The 20,771-nt window shown below is 38.0% G+C and overlaps 1 protein-coding gene across 4 annotated transcripts in view; it reads left to right on the forward strand.

The window, feature by feature from the left end:
- Positions 1-15,166, forward strand: part of ALG5 (ALG5 dolichyl-phosphate beta-glucosyltransferase) — a 48,572-nt gene extending 33,406 nt beyond the window's left edge. For all 4 annotated transcript variants that reach the window (XM_072797352.1, XM_072797353.1, XM_072797351.1 and 1 more), the window contains exons 8-10: positions 3,435-3,586; positions 12,789-12,874; positions 14,964-15,166. In XM_072797352.1, the coding sequence (XP_072653453.1) occupies positions 3,435-3,586; positions 12,789-12,874; positions 14,964-15,079 (354 nt within the window). In that variant the 3' untranslated portion in view covers positions 15,080-15,166. The remainder of the gene's footprint in view (positions 1-3,434; positions 3,587-12,788; positions 12,875-14,963) is intronic.
- Positions 15,167-20,771: the final 5,605 nt, after the last annotated feature.

Below are 20,771 nucleotides of genomic sequence, written 5' to 3' on the forward strand. Positions count from 1 at the left end.
GAATCAGCTGCTACACTATAGAAAGGAAGGAAAACTGATCCACTGGTGAGAAACCAGCAGTTGTCTACTGCAGATGTTACACATGACTGCTGCTCTGTAGGTTTGTAGTTCAAGTAGTCCTGCTTACTGTCATAGAACCCTGCCTACCTTAGAAAAGGTCATCTCCACCTGCCACATGTGGAAGAAAGTGCAGTATGGTGTTCTCTTCCTGAACCACTCCAGGTTTCTCTTAAGGTGCTATACACAGTATAAACCTTTGCATGGTGATTAGTCTGTGGACAGTGAGGAAATTATAAAAGAATTAATGAAGATAGTGAACAGCAACTTCAATAGCTTAATTGCATAGTTTTCAGATCTCTCTATCCTGAATACTTTTAGACATATTCTCTGTTAATCCTACCATCTGTTCTACTGCTCCCTTGGAAGACAAACATGATACAGCTTCTCTGGAGTCCTTACCATCTTCAGTGAATCTGTATGCCACATGTTCTTTATAACAGTTATACCAGGGATGTTTATATTGTCTGAGTATTCTTGCACTTATCATTTTTAAAGGATTCAGAATAGAATCCATTAGTGTTTATTTGATGTCTTCAGATTTTCTTTAAAGTCTTGGCTTAAGTCTTGGGACTTCTTTGAATTTATTTTAAGATATTGAAAGTACCAGTCAGCTTTAAATTTCACCTGAATTCCTTGTTTTCATTTTATCCACATCAGATTATTATTAATATTAAAGCAGTGAATTTTTTTCATATTTTTAAATGTCTACTTCAGAGGTTTATATAATATTACTCTATGACTTTGTTAGTTTTATTGAACTAAGTCTGTTCCATAATATATTTTAGATATCTTGTAAATTTTAAGATATTTTGCAAGGTTATAAAAAGTAAAGGGAGATCTTATTGTTTGTCGTTTACCTTGTTGTGCTTTCAATATGTTAGAAATCAAATAAGGTCCTCATGTGATCTCCATGTGTTTCTGATTTTTAAAAAATAACCATTATCCTAAAGCAAATAAAAATCTTCTATTAAGATCCAAGCAAAAGTAGTCATAGAATATTTTCATCTGGTAACTAGTAAGCACACCTAAATCGCATTAAAAATCATTCAAGAATAGTTTATAGGCATTATTTTTTCTACCTTTTAATTTTAATTTTTCTATCTTTCGATTTCAATTTTTCCTTTCCTAAGCATAAATGCTCTTTTGGAGGTTTAATCAGTCAACCAGCATTTATTGGAAATATTTTATATGGAAGGCACTGAGCAAGCTGTTGTGAGATTACCAAAGTATTTTAAGATGAGGTTTCTGCCCTATCTGCTTAGAGAGGTAAGACCTATTTATATCAGAACATAACTAATAATTCTAGGTGATAAATGAGAAGTGCTAGATCCTTCCAAAAAGTTTATTTTACAGTTTACAAACATTTTGCATAATTCTTCTCCAAAGTGATGATCAATTTATACTCCCACTAGTGGAGTATCCCCAACACTCCATATCCTAACAAAAGATTTAATGCTGTGATTCTTTATAGAGTTGGCCAGTTTGATTGGTATAATATGGTGTCATGCTGTAGTTAAAATTTGGTTTTATTGGTCACTAATGAGAATGACCATTGTTTAATATGTTTATAAGGCTACTTTTCTATGAGCTACTCTTAGGTTGTGTCCAGTCTGCTTTAGGATTGTACTCGTTTTTATTTTTTATTTCTAGAGAATTCTAAAATTTTATTTTTCTAACATAGAAAGAATGGATACTACTCATTTTCAGTTACATGTACTGCAGATATCTTGTTTCACTGTTATTTGACTTTTTCCTCTTTGATATGAAATATAATAAAAACATAGAGAAATACACACATGCTTAAAAACTGTGTTTCACATACCTTACAGATAATTATTTTATTTTTCCTTCCCTTCCTGCCCTATATAATGCACAAGTGAAATTGTGGTCAGGAGGTTAAAGTGAGCTTTCAAGCCTTCTTCCTTTATTAAAAACATTTATTGAGTTCCTGTTACTGTCTGTGCCAAACAGTTGGCTAAAGGCTTGAATATTATCTCATTTAATCTTTACAATAACATTGTGGGGTGGGCATTTTCTTTCCCATTTGATAGATGAGGAAAGTAGGCTGGAAAGAGTTGAAATAATTTGCTCAAGGTCACCCTGCTAAATATTATTGCAGCCAAGATTCAAATATAGACCTGAGGTCTGCTCAGGTCAGTAGCTTTCTCTGCTTTGTTGTGTTATCACTGGTTAGTCATGGTTCCATTTGATAATGATAGAAAAAGCCATATAAATGAAGAATGATACTAAAGATTACAGTTATAAAAAGCAAGAACCAAAAGAAGGAAGGGAAATAATAAAATGAAATGGTAAATGTTCTACATAGACTCTTATTAGGTTCCCAATGTGCATATATAGTATATCATTCCATGGATCTATTACATTATAGAAAATTTTAAGAGATCCTTTTAATCCTAACTAGGAGAGTCTTGAATACAATGATAATAATGATTCATTATTCTTAGTTTTAAAGTTTGCAATATTTAATAAATAATGGAATATTAAGTCATGCTACTACTCATAACAAAAGTAATTACTAATAATATGAACACTCAGGTAGAATTAAAGACTACTTAAGTTGAATATCCATTATCTATTTCTAGTTAGAAAGACTCGTTTCAGACTCCTTCTTACTCTGACTTTTGTGATATTCTGCTGCACTTCTTTGATCAGTATTCTCATTAACTAGGCATAGAACTCTAGGTTTAAATCATAGTGTTTCATTTTTCCAAGATGTTCCAGTAGGTGTCACCTTTTTTTCTTTTTTTTTTTTTTTTTTTTTTTTAAGTATTTATTTGAGAAAAAGCGAGCACTGGAGCATGAGTGAGGTGGGGCAGGGGTGGGCAGAGGGAGAGGGAGAAGCAGGCTCCCTGCTGAATGGGAAGCCCAGCCTGGTTCTCCATCCCAGGACCCTGAGATCATGACTTGAGCCTCAGGCACCCACTTAATTGAGTCACTCAGGTGTCCCAACTCTCTCTCTCACCGTTTTTGAAACTGAAATATATCCAAAGCACAAAGTATGTAGACAAATGAGATGCTCTCCGAGTTCTTAGCAGCCCAAAAGAGTTATGATAATCTCCTGGTAGATTAAAGCCCTGGCCTCTCACATGTACTGTGATTCTTCTTGTCTGTTTCTTCTTGAATCTTCGCAAAATGAATAGCTACTTCCCTGGTCCCTCTGCCCTGTGGTAAGGAGTAGGCATCCTCAGAGTTTCTTCACTATACTTTGCCAGTGAAGCTAATGAAACAGTGGTGTCATATGTAAGGTCTACACAGCCAATTAAATATTAAAATGCAGTTGTCTGCAGCCAGGTGTTTTCAATTGTCCTTTATAGATTAATGGAAAAGTCATTTATATTTTGGTTTTGTTTCAGCGTTCTTACTTCCGTACTCTGCTCATGTATGGGTTCCACTTTCTGGTATGGTTCCTTTGTGTCAAAGGAATCAGAGACACACAGTGTGGGTTCAAATTATTTACTCGAGAAGCAGCTTCACGGACGTTTTCATCTCTACACATTGAACGATGGTAAGTTCCTAACCAGATGTATTGGGCATGTCTTACACAGCAGCTATTCCAGGTCATAAGAAGCAGCCCTACATTCTCAGAAGGAACATTGAGGTTTAAACAAAATTGACACTTACATATGTAAAGTTAATCTATGCCTTTATTCTTTTCCTGAGTTGGATCTTGTTTTCAAAATCTCAAACTAAACACATGGTATAAAGTTAATTTATTCACTTTAATTGTGGACCGTATAGATCAAAAGGCCTGGAAACATCCTGTTTCCTTAGGCGTCTATATCTTCCTGTAAAGAAAAAAAAAGCCCATAAATATCAAAACAGAAGAGGGCACCTGTTTTCTTTTCATTCTTTCCTTTTTAGTAGTAAGTTCCTTCTCCTGCCTGTGACCAACCTCTGCATCCCCTTCTGCCTTCTTAAGAACTTCATCCTGTTCACTTACTTGTCTTGTCTTTTCCTGTCAACCATCTTTTCTTGTCTTTCCCATCCGTTTTCAAAACAAGCTTCAATTTCTCTTACCATTAAAAACAAACAAACAAAACCTCTCTCCATTGACCACCCGCTTAGTGCCCCTCCAGCTCCAGACCTCTTTTACAGCCAGCCTTTTATTGAAAGAGTGCCCTGTGTCTTCTGTTTTCTCTCTTCCCACTCATGTCTCACCCCACCTCAATATGGATTTTTCCCCATCCCTCCATCTTAGCATCTAGGGACCTCCTGTCATGAAACCGAGAGGTCATGTGATATGACCACTTACTGTCTTAATTAATCCATCAGCAGTGTTCCATACTTCTGAGCACTCTCTTGACATATCCTGGTCCTCCGGCCTATCTTTATCCCAGACCTCGCCTCAGCTCTCTGCCTGTTTAGTGAATAACACTGATACACAGAAGCTTGAAACCTTGCAGTCAGCTCTGACATTCCCCAGTTCATGGCCCAGGCCTCTTGATTTTAGCTTTTGTGTCCCTTTGTTTCTCTTCATCTTCCCCATCAGCATCCAGCACACCCATCATTGCCTATGCTGCCCAAGGAGTCTTTTCAAAACTTAAAAGTGATCAATCAAATGCACCTCTTTTCTTAAAATCCTTCCGTGCCTTCCTGTGGCCTTGAGAGATGCTGCATAATCCAGCCTACCTGTGTCTCCACATGGGACCCTTCCCTTCCCAACTTCTTCAGCTCTTCCTTAGAGCAACCAATCCTCTCTTTCCAAACAAATCAGACACCCCTAATTGTGTGCTGTTGCAGTACCATAGCCCTTCTTCACAGGTCACACCTGTAGTTTTCTTTTTATTTGCAGAATTTTCTTTTCCTCTATTAAAACAAGCTCCAAAAGGACAAGAATCCCATCTGATTTTGCTTGCTAGTATATCCCACTATCTAACAGTACCTGGCACATTACAGCTGCTCAATAAATATTGTTGGAAGAGTTAATACTTAGTATTACTCATTGGTTCTGTGGGAGTTGTGTTCATGGTGAGAATCTGAATAATTATTCCAATGGATGTTCACTTTTATAGTTTCTATAACTTTTGTGCATCTGTTTGCAAAGATCTATTATCTCCCTAGAAATAGGTGTCATATGACCACCCCCCCATAACTGTAAGAAACTATCATTTCAGAATTAAAATTCTCATACATGGTTTTTAATCTTTTTTTCATAGATTGAAAATTTTTAAGTAATGTATATTTGATCTTCAAATTCAGATACATGTTTCTGTTATGTTAAAAAATAAAATAGATTGATAGTTAATTGACTCCACAATCAGAGAATCTAATTGAAGAAGCCACTCTAGAAATAAAGCCCTCCCTCTACATTAGATATTTTTCAATCAGCTTTTGGGTCCAGAACTAGAGTCAAAGTACTAGGTTCTCTGTAGTTTGAAAGGAAGTTGGGGACTGAGGGTTGAGGACATTTAGGGTTAGAGTTGATAATTAGGGTTGATAACTTAAAAATCATGAAGTTTTTTTTTCTTTTTTTTTTTATTTTAAGGTTTTATTTATTTATTTGACGCAGAGGGAGCAGTAGAGGGAGAGGGAGAAGCATACAACCCACTAAGCAGAGAGCCTGATGCTGAGCTTGATCCGAGGACCCCGAGATTATGACCTGACCCGAAGGCAGATGCTTATTGAGCCACCCCGGCTCCCCTCATAAAGCTTCTCTTGTCAGAATTGTTCTAGCAATATAATGTCTGTTCTGTAATATAATGGCCATTATAATATAATCTGAGACATTTATATAATTTTAAATATTCTAGTAGCCACATTAAAAAAAATAAAAAGAAACACATGAAATTTATTTTAATAGTGTACTTTAACACAATATAAAAATGTCATTTCAGGGCACCTGAGTGGCTCAGTTGGTTAAGCATCTGCCTTTGGCTGAGGTCATGATCTCAGGTTCCTGGGATCCAGCCCTGTGTTGGGCTCCCTGTTCAACGGAGATTCTCCCTCTCAGATTCTCTGTGTTTCCCTTTCCCTCTGCCCCTCCCCATTGCTAATGTGTGCCTGGGCACACTCTCTCTCAAATAAGTAACTAAAATCTTTATAGAAAAAAAATGTCATTTTGGCATGCCCTCAGTATGAAAAAATAATCTGGTATTTCACATATTTTTCTTTGTACTATGTCTTCAAACTAAAGTACACCTCCAATCACACTAACCACATTTCAAGTGCTCACTCAGTAGCCACACTTGGCTACTGGTTACAGTATTGGATATCATAATTCTAGAGTTTTGGGGGTTTTTTAAGTTAAAGAACATGCTCATACTTTCTCTTTTAAATGTGATGTTTGGGGATCCCTGGGTGGCGCAGCGGTTTGGCGCCTGCCTTTGGCCCAGGGCGCGATCCTGGAGACCCGGGATCGAATCCCACATCGGGCTCCCGGTGCATGGAGCCTGCTTCTCCCTCTGCCTATGTCTCTGCCTCTCTCTCTCTCTCACTGTGTGCCTATCATAAATAAATAAAAAAAAATTTTTAAAAATAAAAAAATAAATGTGATGTTTGTGTGCATGCCTTTTTAATATTTATTTGGATTTGATTAACAATAGTATTGACCTAATTTAAAATTCAGCCTCTTACATCTCTCTTTGGGGTCCAAATATGTTTATTTTGTGTAATGAGAACCACCAAATATGCATATATCAACTTGATTAGCAGTATACCCTTCACTATATTAATGTTTCATCACTGACTTTTATTCAAGCATCTTTGTCCTGGACTTAGAATCAAGAAAGACTAAAGAACAAATGTATTTCTTTCTTATGCAGCATAACTTATAGAAAGCAAGTTGCACATCTCTTCTTTATCTCCATGTGTCACCTCAGACTGGCATTTTAAGGATTTATCCCAAAAATTCATTGTCATTTTTCTCATAACTTTCAGGAAATTCAAATCAAGTAGAGTTGCTAGGTATTAGAAAACATTAAGCTACAGTAGAAAGACTGGGCAGGCATCTCTGATTCAAAATAACAGACCTGAGTATGGGTTCTGGTAAACAATAAAGATATATGTAATGTTACATATAAGTATATATATAATCTCCATCCTCAGAACTGTATCCCATCTAAATTCTTTCCTTTTAATATTAAAGTATAATTGGACTGAATTTATGGTAATTTTAAAAATGGATTCCTTAAAATGTACTTTCTCTGATGAATGCTTTTTTATTTGTTTGTTTTATTGGAGTTCGATTTGCCAACATGTAGCATAACACCCAGTGCTCGTCCCATCAAGTGCCCTGCTCAGTGCCCGTCACCCCATCACCCCATCCCCCCCGCCCACCTCCCCTTCCACTACCCCTTGCTCATTTCCCAGAGTTAGGAGTCTCTCATGTTCTGTCATCCTCACTGATATTTCCCACTCATTTTCTCTCTTTTCCCCTTTAATCCCTTTCACTGTTTTTTATATTCCCCGAATGAATTAAACCCTACAATGTTTGTCCTTCTCCGATTGACTTACTTCACTCAGCTTAATACCCTCCAGTTCCATCCACATCGAAGCAAATGGTGGGTATTTGTCGTTTCTAATGGCTGAGGAATATTCCATTGTATACATAAACCACATCATCTTTATCCATTCATCTTTCGATGGACACTGAGGCTCCTTCCACAGTGTGGCTATGGTGGACATTGCTGCTATAAACATTGGGGTGCAGGTGTCCTGCCTTTTCACTGCATCTGTATCTTTGGAGTAAATCCCCAGCAGTACAATTGCTGGGTCATAGGGCAGTTCTATTTTTAACTCTTTGAGGAACCTCCACACAGTTTTCCAGAGTGGCTGCACCAGTTCACATTCCCACCAACAGTGCAAGAGGGTCCCCCTTTCTCCTCATCCTCTCCAACATTTGTTGTTTCCTGTCTTGTTAATTTTTGCCATTCTCACTGGTGTGAGGTGGGATCTCATTGTGGTTTTAATTTGTATTTCCCTGATGGCAAGTGATGCGGAGCATGTTCTCATGTGATTGTTGGCCATGTGTATGTCTTCTTTGGTGAAATTTCTGTTCATGTCTTTTGGCCATTTCATGATTGGATTGTTTCTTTGCTGTTGAGTTTAATAAGTTCTTTATAGATCTTGGATACTAGCCCTTTATCTGATAGGTCATTTGCAAATATCTTCTCCCATTCTGTAGGTTGTCTTGTAGTTTTGTTGACTCTTTCTTTTGCTGTGCAGAAGCTTTTTATGTTGATTAAGTCCCAATAGTTCATTTTTGCTTTTGTTTCCCTTGCCTTCATAGATGTATCTTGCAAGAAGTTGCTGTGGCCAAGTTCAAAAAGGGTGTTGCCTATGTTCTCCTCTAGGATTTTGATGGATTCTTCTCTCACATTTAGATCTTTCCACCATTTTGAGTTTATCTTTGTGTCTGGTGTAAGAGAATGGTCTAGTTTCATTCTTCTGCACATGGCTGTCCAATTTTCCTAGCACCATTTATTGAAGAGACTGTGCTTTTTCCGGTGGATATTCTTTCCTGCTTTGTCGAATATTAGTTGACCAAAGAGTTGAGGGCCCATTTCTGGGTTCTCTATTCCATTGCATTGATCTATGTGTCTGTTTTTGTGCCAGTACCACACTGTCTTGATGACCACAGCTTTGTAGTACAACCTGAAATCTGGCATTGTGATGCCCCCGGCTCTGGTTTTCTTTTTCAATAGTACCCTGGCTATTTGGGGTCTTTTCTGATTCCACACAAATCTTATGATTATTCGTTCCAAGAATGCTTTTTTTTTAAATCAGTGTTATGCATGTTAATAATTTAAAGTCAGTTCCATAAGGCTTATACTAAAAAAATCATTGTCCCTTCCCCCATCTCCCTTCTGTCCCCAGTTCCTTCTCCCTAACTACAGCCACTTTGAACTCTCCGCTGTTTCTTTGTGGAATTTGCTTTCATCTTCAGAATAATGGGTTTGCATAGTCCTGTCTCTCTTCAGTTTTAGATATTACCTTCCAAAATAAATCAACTGATAGATATGTAATTAGTTCTCTTAAACGCCTGTACACGCTCCACACCCTGCTAATACAGTTTCTAAATAATTTGTGGTTGGATCACTACTGATTGGTATAGCTGTGTAAAGATAATTCATATTTGAGACATACTGTGCAATATGATTATTGTACTTTCTGTTTTCCTGAAGATAATAAATATCTGGAGTTTCTATCCACTCCTTTACTATGGACATGTCACTTAGGCTCCCACTCTATGAGGAGTAGAAAATATCTCCCTATACGTTCTGATGCACCAGATTATGCATCAGTGTCACCTTTTTCTTGAAGACGTCTCGTCAGCTCTCACCTTTCTAGTTCTCTGGCCTGCTGCACAGTCCCTGTTCTTCCTTTTCCTTGGTTTGCACCCCATTGCAGTAGATTACATCCTCTGTTAAACTGCCAAAGCATTTAATAAGAAACCTGGAGATACTGTGTGTGAAACACACCTTTAGTCTTCCCTCACATTTGCCTAATAGTTAGCTGGAGAAAGCATTCTAGGTTGGAAATCATTTTTCTTCTGGATTTTGAAAGCATTGCTGTATTGTCTTTGGCACTCGGTGTTTCTGTGGAGAAGTCCAATTCCGACAATAATCTAAATCTCAGTTCTTTGTTTGGTGTTATTCCCATCCCCCTTTGGAAGCTTTTTCTCCACAGTGTTTCAAAATACCATGATTTTGGGGACTTAATGTGGCTCTTTATCATGCATCTTGTTAAGTTTGCAGTAGCCACTCTAAATCTGCAAGTCCATACTCTAGTTCTGGGAAATGTCCTTTAATCATTAAATATTTCTCTCTCTTTTTTCTCTTCCCTCTTATAAAACAGATGTGGAAACTCTATCCTGATTAAATTTGTATTTCTGTTATCAGAAATTATAATTTTCTACAACTCTTTTGTTTTCCAGTATTAATCTTTTAACCTGTTCTTGTTTCATGACAACAGCATCTTCCATTACTTAATGTATTATTTAAAACTTGGGACATTTTTTCTTTCTACATTGTTTCTGTTGCTCCAATTTTTTTTCCATATTTTCAATCATTAAAATCTATCCTCACATGTGTATAGTATAGTATAGCTTCATCAGAAGCAGTGTGCATGGTCAGAGAACTCTGATCAACTGGTAGATTTTACTGCAGACTAAGTAGTGGGGCCACTTTGTGCGGTAAAATCCCAACTATCATTATCTTTGGACTGGTTGTTTTCACTAAAGTGGATCTCTCGATTTCCTGCCAGGGAAGTATGAGCCCGGCTGCCAGCATTTACAGAACCAACTTGAGCAAAGGAAAATCTCATAGAGATTTTCTGTGGGCCCTCCCTTGTAATGCCCCACCTGCACCACTTGCAGACATCACTTGCAGAGAAGCTAGTGATGCCTAAGCCTTGAGGGGCACTCTGCAGTACCCATTCATCTGCTTCTAGGCTTCTCCCATTGTCACAATCTACTTTTCTTAGTTGCTGGTTGACCAACTACTTTCCAAGTTTCAGATTTTTTTTCCCAATTTTTTAAAATTATTTTCATTTCTTCTTTGTTCTTATGTGTTTATTCCATCACTGTTGTTTTAATTTTAGGGGGGTTTCAGGAGGGAGCAGTAGGATATGTGTATGTCTGCTATGTTTAACAGAGTATCAACACACTCTTTGTTCTTAAGGAATGTATCTGTGAGGTCACAGCTATACCAGGAACTGAGTAACAAAAGAAAACAGTGGCTCTGCCTTCCCCACATCTGCAAAAACACACAAAGGTTGAGACGCCTGGGTGGCTCAGTGGTTTAGCACCTGCCTTTGGCTCAGGGCGTGATCCTGTAGTCCTGGGATCAAGTCTCACATTGGGCTCCCTGCATGGAGCCTGCTTTTTCCTCTGCCTATGTCTGTATATCTCTCATGAATAAATAGATAAAATCTTTAAAAAAAAAACAAAACAAAACACTAAGGCATCTGATTTGGAAATTAACCCTTACACTGTTTCTGTACAATAGTATAAGGCTCTATGCAGAAATACTTGGTATGTTACTTATGTTTGCTTTGGTAACAGATTGGTCTCTTATAATATGATGTGAACGATACATTTTTTTTTAAGTAAACATCTTCATGTCTGTTTTAAAATGTTAAAAGAGGATAGAGTAAAAGTAATAGTAATAATAGTAGAAGGTGAATAGCCCTTTCAGTTTTTTGTTAATATAAATATAATATAATATAAATTCAATTAATTAGTGCTTTTCTTCCCCCACTCCTTGTGTTGTTTTACGTCTTTGATAAGTCACTCTATATGCTGATATCCTTAGAATACTTAATAATCTTGTTTAGATTATTGAATATCATTAGAACTAATTCAGCCTTTTAGGTATTGTTTTGTTTTGTGTTAAAGGAGAGGGTTAAGGGTTAACCAGGCTTAATATTCAAATAATTTCCTCCTTTCTTGAGTGTCCCATGCTAGTTAACAGAACTTATATGCAATCTTTTTAATAACACAAAGAAAGCTTTTGTAGATTGTTTTATCATCTTAAGTAAATATTTTATTAGGATAAGAAAAAGAATTAAGTGCTTTAAAAAAATAGTTTTCATAGTGAATTATATAAATACTTGGGATTTAAACTAGTCACAAAGTGCATAGTAGTAGTTTTGTGGCCAAGAAAACAAAGCTCCCAAATTCAAGTTTTCTGGGAGGAAAATCAAATAGAAATGGATTTTAGGTATTTTTTTGTTTGTGCTAATACTTTGAAACCAACCCCTGGAAGTCTGAAGTGTATTCCCTTGCAGTCTAGAAAGTGAGGGTTGGGGCTTGCTTAACGGGCACAAGATGAAAGCAAAACAGTAAAGGACCCCAGCGCTTTTGGTTTGAAGAGCATGAAGGAGATTTAACAGGTAGTGGGGCTTCTCTCCCTGAGCTCACTGCCAGTGAGAGAAAGAAACTGGCTTCAGAGAATTTGTAAGTGGAATCCAGGAGAACTTCTAAGTCAGGATTCAGAAACTTTAGGGGAAGCAGATTTCACCTAAACCAAGGGGTAACTGAGGAGGAGCTTTCAGAGCTTTCTACTGGGAGAAGGAAGGATGAACTGGGAATTCAGACTAGAAATTCTTTTAATGATTAAGTTAAAATGAGACAATATATCTATTCCCATGTATATATTTGCTTATACCCAAAGAGCATTTCAGACTAATCTAAGGTGGCTTTTCACTTTCCACAGCTGGCAGTACTGTCTTGCCCAGAATGGCATGGGGAAAGGAAAAGGAAAAGACAAGGCCCTAAGCAACCCTGTATTTAAAAAAGAATCCTTGATCCTTTGATGGTAGAGAATGTAATCAAGTTACTCTAAAGTGACTGACATTTCTCCAAGAGCTGCTTAGAGTTCTGTTTTATCAGCTCTCTAAATCAGTTGAAAATGCTATCAATTCTATACCTTCAGCTAGTTAAGCCTGGGATTGAAAACCATCAATCTTGAAAATTTGCATGATTAAATCTTCTCTTACAGCCCAATTTTACCCCTGGGAGCTTCTGAGTTATGATAGGGACACCATATTTCTCATTTAAATGTTATGCAGTGACACACTAAATTATTTACCTTGAAGCTCCTGAACTACTTAACCTTTTATTTGACCTTCTAAGAATCTGACTTTCAGTTTTACTATATAAGCTATATATCTGCTTTATAAGTTTCTTTAAAACATGTCCAGGTAGAGATTTAATTACATTCTATTACTCTTTTTAAGAATAAAAATCAATATATTTTCTGTTTCAGGGCTTTTGATGTAGAATTACTTTACATAGCACAATTCTTTAAAATTCCAATAGCAGAGATTGCTGTGAACTGGACTGAAATTGAAGGTGAGTATATTTGTTCATGTGGCAGCTGATACTAAGTGGTGGTGGAGGTAGGTAACAATACAGTTGTAAAGTTAGCTGGCTGCCCCCATCAGGGCCTACTCAACTGACTTGACTGAGAAGGGGCAGTTCCATAGAGAGTTCTGCCTCCTAATCCCCTCCATCCTCTAGATGGCATCCTGCCTTCTCTATCCATGCAGTCTCTTCCTGGGGTCTTCAATAGGCCTCCTACCCGGCCCATGAAATTCAGTAAAACTTCTACAACGGACAGGATCATGGCAATCTGAGGCTAGAAACAAGCTTGATTAAGTCTTTTGAGATAAATTTTGTTTGTATCACCTTTCATTTATTGTCTTATTTCATTACTCAGTAGGTATTGAGTACCTATAAGCCACCATGCAGAGCAAAATAAGGAATTATAGTTGTTTTTACTCCAAATGTCCATAGTCTGTTCAGAGCCAATCTTTAACTGGTACCTGTACATATATCCAAAAAATGTGAAAATCTCTAAGATCTCTAATAATGTGAAATCTATCATAATTCTTAATAATTCCTGTTTGAAAAAGCTTAGCTTATAATTTATAGAACTGAAAATATATTCTAGTTTTCCCCTTTGCTTACCTTAGAATGCATCAAAATTAATTCATAGTATGGAAGCAGTTAACAGTCAACTGGAGACTTTCAGAGTCACCCCTCCCCAGCTGAGCATGGCTTCCACTTAGAAAGTAGTTCTTATAGTATGCCATTATTGTTCTGGAACCATGAATGTTTAGGGACAGGAGAAGATTAAGAACTAGTCTGGGAATCATACAAACTATAGAGTCTAAAACAAATTCAAACCTCTTGGAATCTTGCTGAATCAGTTTAACTTAGAAAAATCTAACTACTCTCCACAGTAGCGGCCTAGGTCAAAGGGGATTCAGAAGCTGGTAAAGGATTGCTCAGACTTGTAAGGATCTGATGTGTTGATCTGCGCCCAGCGTAGACTCTATGGGAAGTTGAAATGGGAAAAAGTAAAAATGTGTTTCGTATTTACATCATTTGCTCATGTGCATTTCAGAGACAGTTGTGTATTACTTTTTGTTAATGGACACTCAATGTGTAGTTTTCTGTTAGTCATTCTAGAATCCTTGCCCATATATACTCAGTCCCTCCTCCCTATAATAGGACCATATGAAATCTCCACAATTTAGATCATTCCCAATTTCATTTAACTTCCAAGATGTTTTGTTTTTGTCATTAGTGAAACCACTCACTTCAGCTTTGAAGATGTTTAATTCCTTTGTAAATGATGCAAATAAAATTAAGATGGATGAGTTAATTAACTTGACTGAGGTAATCATTTTACAGTATATGTACATAAGTATATATATGTGGATATATATATCCTTACATTCTGCACTTTACATTTATTTCAATTTTATTTGTCAATTCTACCTCAATAAAGTTGGGGAAGAAAAGAGAGAAGAGGAAGAAGCTAGCATATTTGGGTTTAAATCTAGAAAATTGTTGGTATTTTGATCTTCGCCATGACACTTTACCATCCAGCACCCCAGTTACCCGACCTGCAGTCTACCCTTGACTTAATTAAAAAAAACAGTTCCACAGGATAAAATCAAGGAATACAAGCTTTTAAAACATGCTCCAGGAGGCAGATCTCCTGTAGTCAACTGGGCTTGGCACACTGCCATTTCGCAACCACTGGACAAGATGTCTTAGCTAAAATTGTTTTTCTTTTAGCTGATTGAGAGTCTTTAGTAGAATTAGAATAAAAATTGGGTTTTTGTCTTGGATTTCTTATCCCAGATTATTAATTTATATTATGTATGGAAATGTACCTACTTCTCTGCAGTACATGAAACTGAAAAGTAGCATGTGAAACATGAAAATTTTCCTAAAAAGTCATTTTTAAATGTACAGATGGAATTAAATATATACATAAATATATGCATACATACATAATATAAAAAGTAAATTAAGGTAACCGGAAGGTCACAAAGGTCATGTAAGACTGAATATAAAATATAATTTTAATTGATATATTTTCTCCAGAGTTTAAGTTAATTCGTTTTTAATTATTTTTTAATCATAGGTTCTAAATTAGTTCCATTTTGGAGCTGGCTACAAATGGGCAAGGATCTACTTTTTATACGACTTCGGTATTTGACTGGTGCCTGGAGGCTTGAACAAACCGGGAAGATGAATTAGGTTATTTGCCATCTTTGTATTCTTATGTATCAGTGTCTCACATTTCATTTGAAATTAAAATTTTAAATAAACCTGGAATAAACATTGTCTGCCTTTTGGTAATTTTAAATAATTAAATGCCATAACTCAAAATGCTTATACCTCTTTTGGACCAAAAAAATATAAGGTATTTGTAAGTCAGATTTTCTTTTGCTATAGCAATTTTATGTATTTAGATTAACTCTCATTGTGATTCTGAGAAATACAACTTTTAAACAGAAGAGAGAATCTTACTCTAAAGTACCTGCATAATTCTCCCGAACTTAAATATAAACCAAAATCATATATCTGTGCTCAGAGATTTAAAAATCAAATTAACATGTTTAAATATATATAAATTTATCAATATTAAGTCCATATTTCAACTTAAAAAATTCTAAGAAATTATATATTAAAGGACATAGGTTCTGTCACAAAGGCCTTCACTTGCTTAAATGGTCTCTCTCTTGGCAACACCTTGCTCTTGAGTTCATGTTATTAGAAACTAAAAATCCTTTATTAAAAAGAAAGTTTTGGGGGCACCTGACTGGCTCAATCTGTAAAGCATGTGACTCTTGATCTCAGGGCTGTGAGTTCGAGCCTCCTACTATGTATAGAGATTACTTTTAAAAAAGAGAAAGTTCTTGTAATATTAATAATTGTATACACTTAACATCAGAAGCCTGTTTCTGAGATACTATAAAGACTAATATGGGGCGCCTGGGTGGCTCAGTTGGTTGTGTCTGCCCTTTGGCTCAGATCATGATCCCAGGGTCTTCAGATCGAGCCCCACATCAGGCTCTGTGTTTGGTGGGGAGCCTGCTTCTCCTCCCTCTGTTGCTTCCCCTGCTTGTGCTTGCTCTCTCTCTGTTGAATGGATGGATAACATATTAAAAAAAAAAAAAAAAAGACTAATAAAATAGCAATTATAAAATAATTTACCCCTAAAATTCAGAATTAGATTTCCTGATGTTTTAAAGAAACTAATAATAATACCTAACATTTATTCAATGCTTACTGTGTGCCTGCCACTGTTCTATGCACTTAGTATATAATAATTCATTACAATAGAAGAGGAAACTGAGGCATAAAGTGGTTACTTAACCCAAGGTCACACAGCTAGGAAATAGTAAGAGTCATGATTCTAGTCCATGTAGTCTGTCTGGATCCAAAGCCTACGCTCTAAGGACTATGCTACTTGAGATTCTGAAGCTATGAAAATTGGAAATATCAAAAAGTTTCAGAAGTACCTTAAAACATTTTAAAGACAAAACTCAAGTGAAAAAGTAAATAAGCTGAAAAGTGATTCCTCCCTGGTTTCAACAACAGTAATATGATCATATCTGCAATAGACAATAAGAACCTTGAATACAGAAACCATTTCTTACTCAAATTAGAATCCCTAGCACAGTGCTTAGCCTATAGTAGATACTGACTGGTGATTAACTGAATAAACAAACTTAATTTACTACCAGATTATTTTTTTTTTAAGATTTTATTTATTTACTCACGAGAGACACAAAGAGAGAGAAAAAGGCAGAGAAATAGGCAGAGGGAGAAGCAGGCTCCATGCAGGGAGCCCGATGTGGGACTCGATCCTGGGTCTCCAGGATCACGCCCTGGGCTAAAGGCAGCAGTAAACTGCTGAGCCACCCAGTCTGCCCTATTACCAGATTTTAAGAGCATTTAAAGTCACTTAAATGAAGAGAACAAAGCAAGGCTTATGCAAGTAGAAATGATAGAAAGCCAAGAGTAGAAGAATGATCATGAACATTTACAAGAGTTTAAAGTACAAACCCAAGCCAAAAATAAGATCCTTAATGAAACTATACTAAAAATAAAATAATTTACAGGCATACTTCATTTTATTGCATTTCACATAGTTTTTACAAATGAAAGGTTTGGTCACCCTGTGTCGAGCAAGGTTCAGTGCCATTTTTCAGCAGCATTTGCTCAATCCATGTCTCCATCACATTTTGGTAATTCGCACAATACCTCAAAATTTGTCATTATTTATTATGGTGATCAGTGATCATGACTCAATGAAAGCTCAGATGATGGTCAGCATTTCTTAGCAATGAAGCAATCTTTTTTTTTTAATAATAAATTTATTTTTTATTGGTGTTCAATTTGCCAACATACAGAATAACACCCAGTGTGAAGCAATCTTTAAGGTGTGTATAACTTTTTTAGATTCAATGCTATTACACACTTAACAGACTACAGAGTAGTGTAAACACAACTATTATATGCACTGGGAAACCAAAAAATCAACGGACTTTATTGCAATTTTGGCTTATTGCAGTGGTTTGGAATCAAACCCATGATATATCCGACATATGCCTGTCGACATATGCCTGCTAGCTTGCTCTTTGCAAGCTAGCATAAAAATGCATATTTGAAGCATATAGGAATTCTGAGGGGGAAGTATCAATACTTTTATGTACTTCATCCATGAATACTATTAAGATAGGGTTCTGGTATCCTTGATGCAAATTCACCTTTCTAAACTCATTTCACCTAGGTTAACAGCATAGTGTAGAATCTGAAGCACTCTGTGAGAAAAAAAATGTAGTTTGACTTGTTGACATTACAGAACCTGCTAACAATATAACAAGCAGCCATAGCAAAAGTGAAAATATCGGCTACTATTATTTTACCTATGTATAAGAAAGTTTGATAAGAATTTTACATGCATTAGTTTAGTCTGATCAAACAAATGTATCCTATAGGAATAATTACCCACACTTCAGAAATGAATAATTAGGCTTAGGCAAGTAATTTGCCCAAGGTCCCACAAGTAGCCAATAGTTGTACTTCTAAATAAAAGAAAGTATAAAGGATAGTGGGACATGATTAAAAATGAGAGGACAATCTTATTATAATCAGAACTTGAGGGGGGGAGGAGCAAGATGGCGGAAGAGTAGGGTCTCCAAATCACCTGTCTCCACCAAACTACCTAGAAAACCCTCAAATTATCCTGAAAATCTATGAATTCGGCCTGAGATTTAAAGAGAGACCAGCTGGAATGCTACAGTGAGAAGGGTTCGCGCTTCTATCAAGGTAGGAAGACGGGGAAAAAGAAGTAAAGAAACAAAGGCCTCCAAGGGGGAGGGGCCCCGCGAGGAGCCGGGCTGAGGCCGGGGCGAGTGTCCCCAGGACAGGAGAGCCCCGTCCCGGAGACGCAGGAGCTGCACCGACCTTCCCGGGGGAAAGGGGCTCGCGGGGAGGTGGAGCAGGACCCAGGAGGGCGGGGATGCCCTCGGGATCCCGGGGACACTAACAGCAACTGCGCGCCCAGGAGAGTGCGCCGAGCTCCCTAAGGGCTGCAGCGCGCACGGGGGACCCGGCGGGACCGGAGCAGCTCGGAGGGGCTCGGGCGGCGGCTCCGCGGAGGGGGCTGCGCGGCCCCGGGAGCAGCTCGGAGGGGCTCGGGCAGAGGAAGAGGCTCCGTGCGGAGGGGGCTGCGCGGTTCCAGGAGCAGCTCGGAGGGGCTCGGGCGGCGGCTCCGCGGAGGGGGCTGCGCGGCCCGGGAGCGCGAATCCAACAGCGCAGGCTCCGGAGCACAGGGCGCCGGGACACAGCCCAGGATCCCGCCTCCCCCGGGACAGGCAGAGGCCGGGAGGGCCCAGGACAGCGAGGACGCTCCTGCCCCAGCTGAGCAGATCAGCGGCCCCGCCCCGGAGCCTCCAGGCCCTGCAGACGGAGTTCCTGCCGGAGCTGAACCCAGGTTTCCAGACCTGGCCCGCCACTGGGGCTGTTCCTCCTACGGCCTCACGGGGTAAACAACCCCCACCGAGCCCTGCACCAGGCAGGGGCAGAGCAGCTCCCCCAACTGCTAACACCTGAAAATCAGCACAACAGGCCCCTCCCCCAGAACACCAGCTAGACTGACAACTTCCAGGAGAAGCCAAGGGACTTAAAGAACACAGAATCAGAAGATACTCCCCGGTGGTTCTTTTTTTGTTTGTTTGTTTTTGTTTTTGTTTTTGTTTTTATTTTGTTTTGCTTTTTGATTTGTTTCCTTCCCCCACCCCCTTTTTTTCTCCTTTCTTTTTCTTTCTCTTTTTCTTTTTTTTTTTTCGTTTTTTTTTTTCTTTTTCTTCCCTTTTTTTTTCTCTTTCTCTTTTCTTTCCTTCTTTCTCTCCTCTCTTTTTCTCTTTTTCCCAATACAACTTGCTTTTGGCCACTCTGCACTGAGCAAAATGACTAGAAGGAAAACCTCACCTCAAAAGAAAGAATCAGAAACAGTCCTCTCTCCCACAGAGTTACAAAATCTGGATTACAATTCAATGTCAGAAAGCCAATTCAGAAGCACTATTATACAGCTACTGGTGGCTCTAGAAAAAAGTATAAAGGACTCAAGAGACTTCATGACTGCAGAATTTAGAGCTAATCAGGCAGAAATTAAAAATCAATTGAATGAGATGCAATCCAAACTAGAAGTCCTAACGACGAGGGTTAACGAGGTGGAAGAACGAGTGAGTGACCTAGAAGACAAGTTGATAGCAAAGAGGGAAACTGAGGAAAAAAGAGACAAACAATTAAAAGACCATGAAGATAGATTAAGGGAAATAAACGACAGCCTGAGGAAGAAAAACCTACGTTTAATTGGGGTTCCCGAGGGCGCCGAAAGGGACAGAGGGCCAGAATATGTATTTGAACAAATTCTAGCTGAAAACTTTCCTAATCTGGGAAGGGAAACAGGCATTCAGATCCAGGAAATAGAGAGATCCCCCCCTAAAATCAATAAAAACCGTTCAACACCTCGACATTTAATTGTGAAGCTTGCAAATTCCAAAGATAAGGAGAAGATCCTTAAAGCAGCAAGAGACAAGAAATCCCTGACTTTTATGGGGAGGAGTATTAGGGTAACAGCAGACCTCTCCACAGAGACCTGGCAGGCCAGAAAGGGCTGGCAGGATATATTCAGGGTCCTAAATGAGAAGAACATGCAACCAAGAATACTTTATCCAGCAAGGCTCTCATTCAAAATGGAAGGAGAGATAAAGAGCTTCCAAGACAGGCAGCAACTAAAAGAATATGTGACCTCCAAACCAGCTCTGCAAGAAATTTTAAGGGGGCCTCTTAAAATTCCCCTTTAAGAAGAAGTTCAGTGGAACAGTCCACAAAAACAAAGACTGAATAGATATCATGATGACACTAAACTCATATCTCTCAATAGTAACTCTGAATGTGAACGGGCTTAATGACCCCATCAAAAGGCGCAGGGTTTCAGACTGGATAAAAAAGCAGGACCCATCTATTTGCTGTCTACAAGAGACTCATTTTAGACAGAAGGACACCTACAGCCTGAAAATAAAAGGTTGGAGAACCATTTACCATTCGAATGGTCCTCAAAAGAAAGCAGGGGTAGCCATCCTTATATCAGATAAACTAAAATTTACCCCAAAGACTGTAGTGAGAGATGAAGAGGGACACTATATCATACTTAAAGGATCTATTCAACAAGAGGACTTAACAATCCTCAATATATATGCTCCGAATGTGGGAGCTGCCAAATATATAAATCAATTATTAACCAAAGTGAAGAAATACTTAGATAATAATACACTTATACTTGGTGACTTCAATCTAGCTCTTTCTATACTCGATAGGTCTTCTAAGCAAAACATCTCCAAAGAAACGAGAGCTTTAAATGATACACTGGACC

Source organism: Canis lupus, chromosome 24 (genome assembly GCF_048164855.1).
Source record: "Canis lupus baileyi chromosome 24, mCanLup2.hap1, whole genome shotgun sequence".
In the NCBI taxonomy this organism is placed as follows: domain Eukaryota; kingdom Metazoa; phylum Chordata; class Mammalia; order Carnivora; family Canidae; genus Canis; species Canis lupus.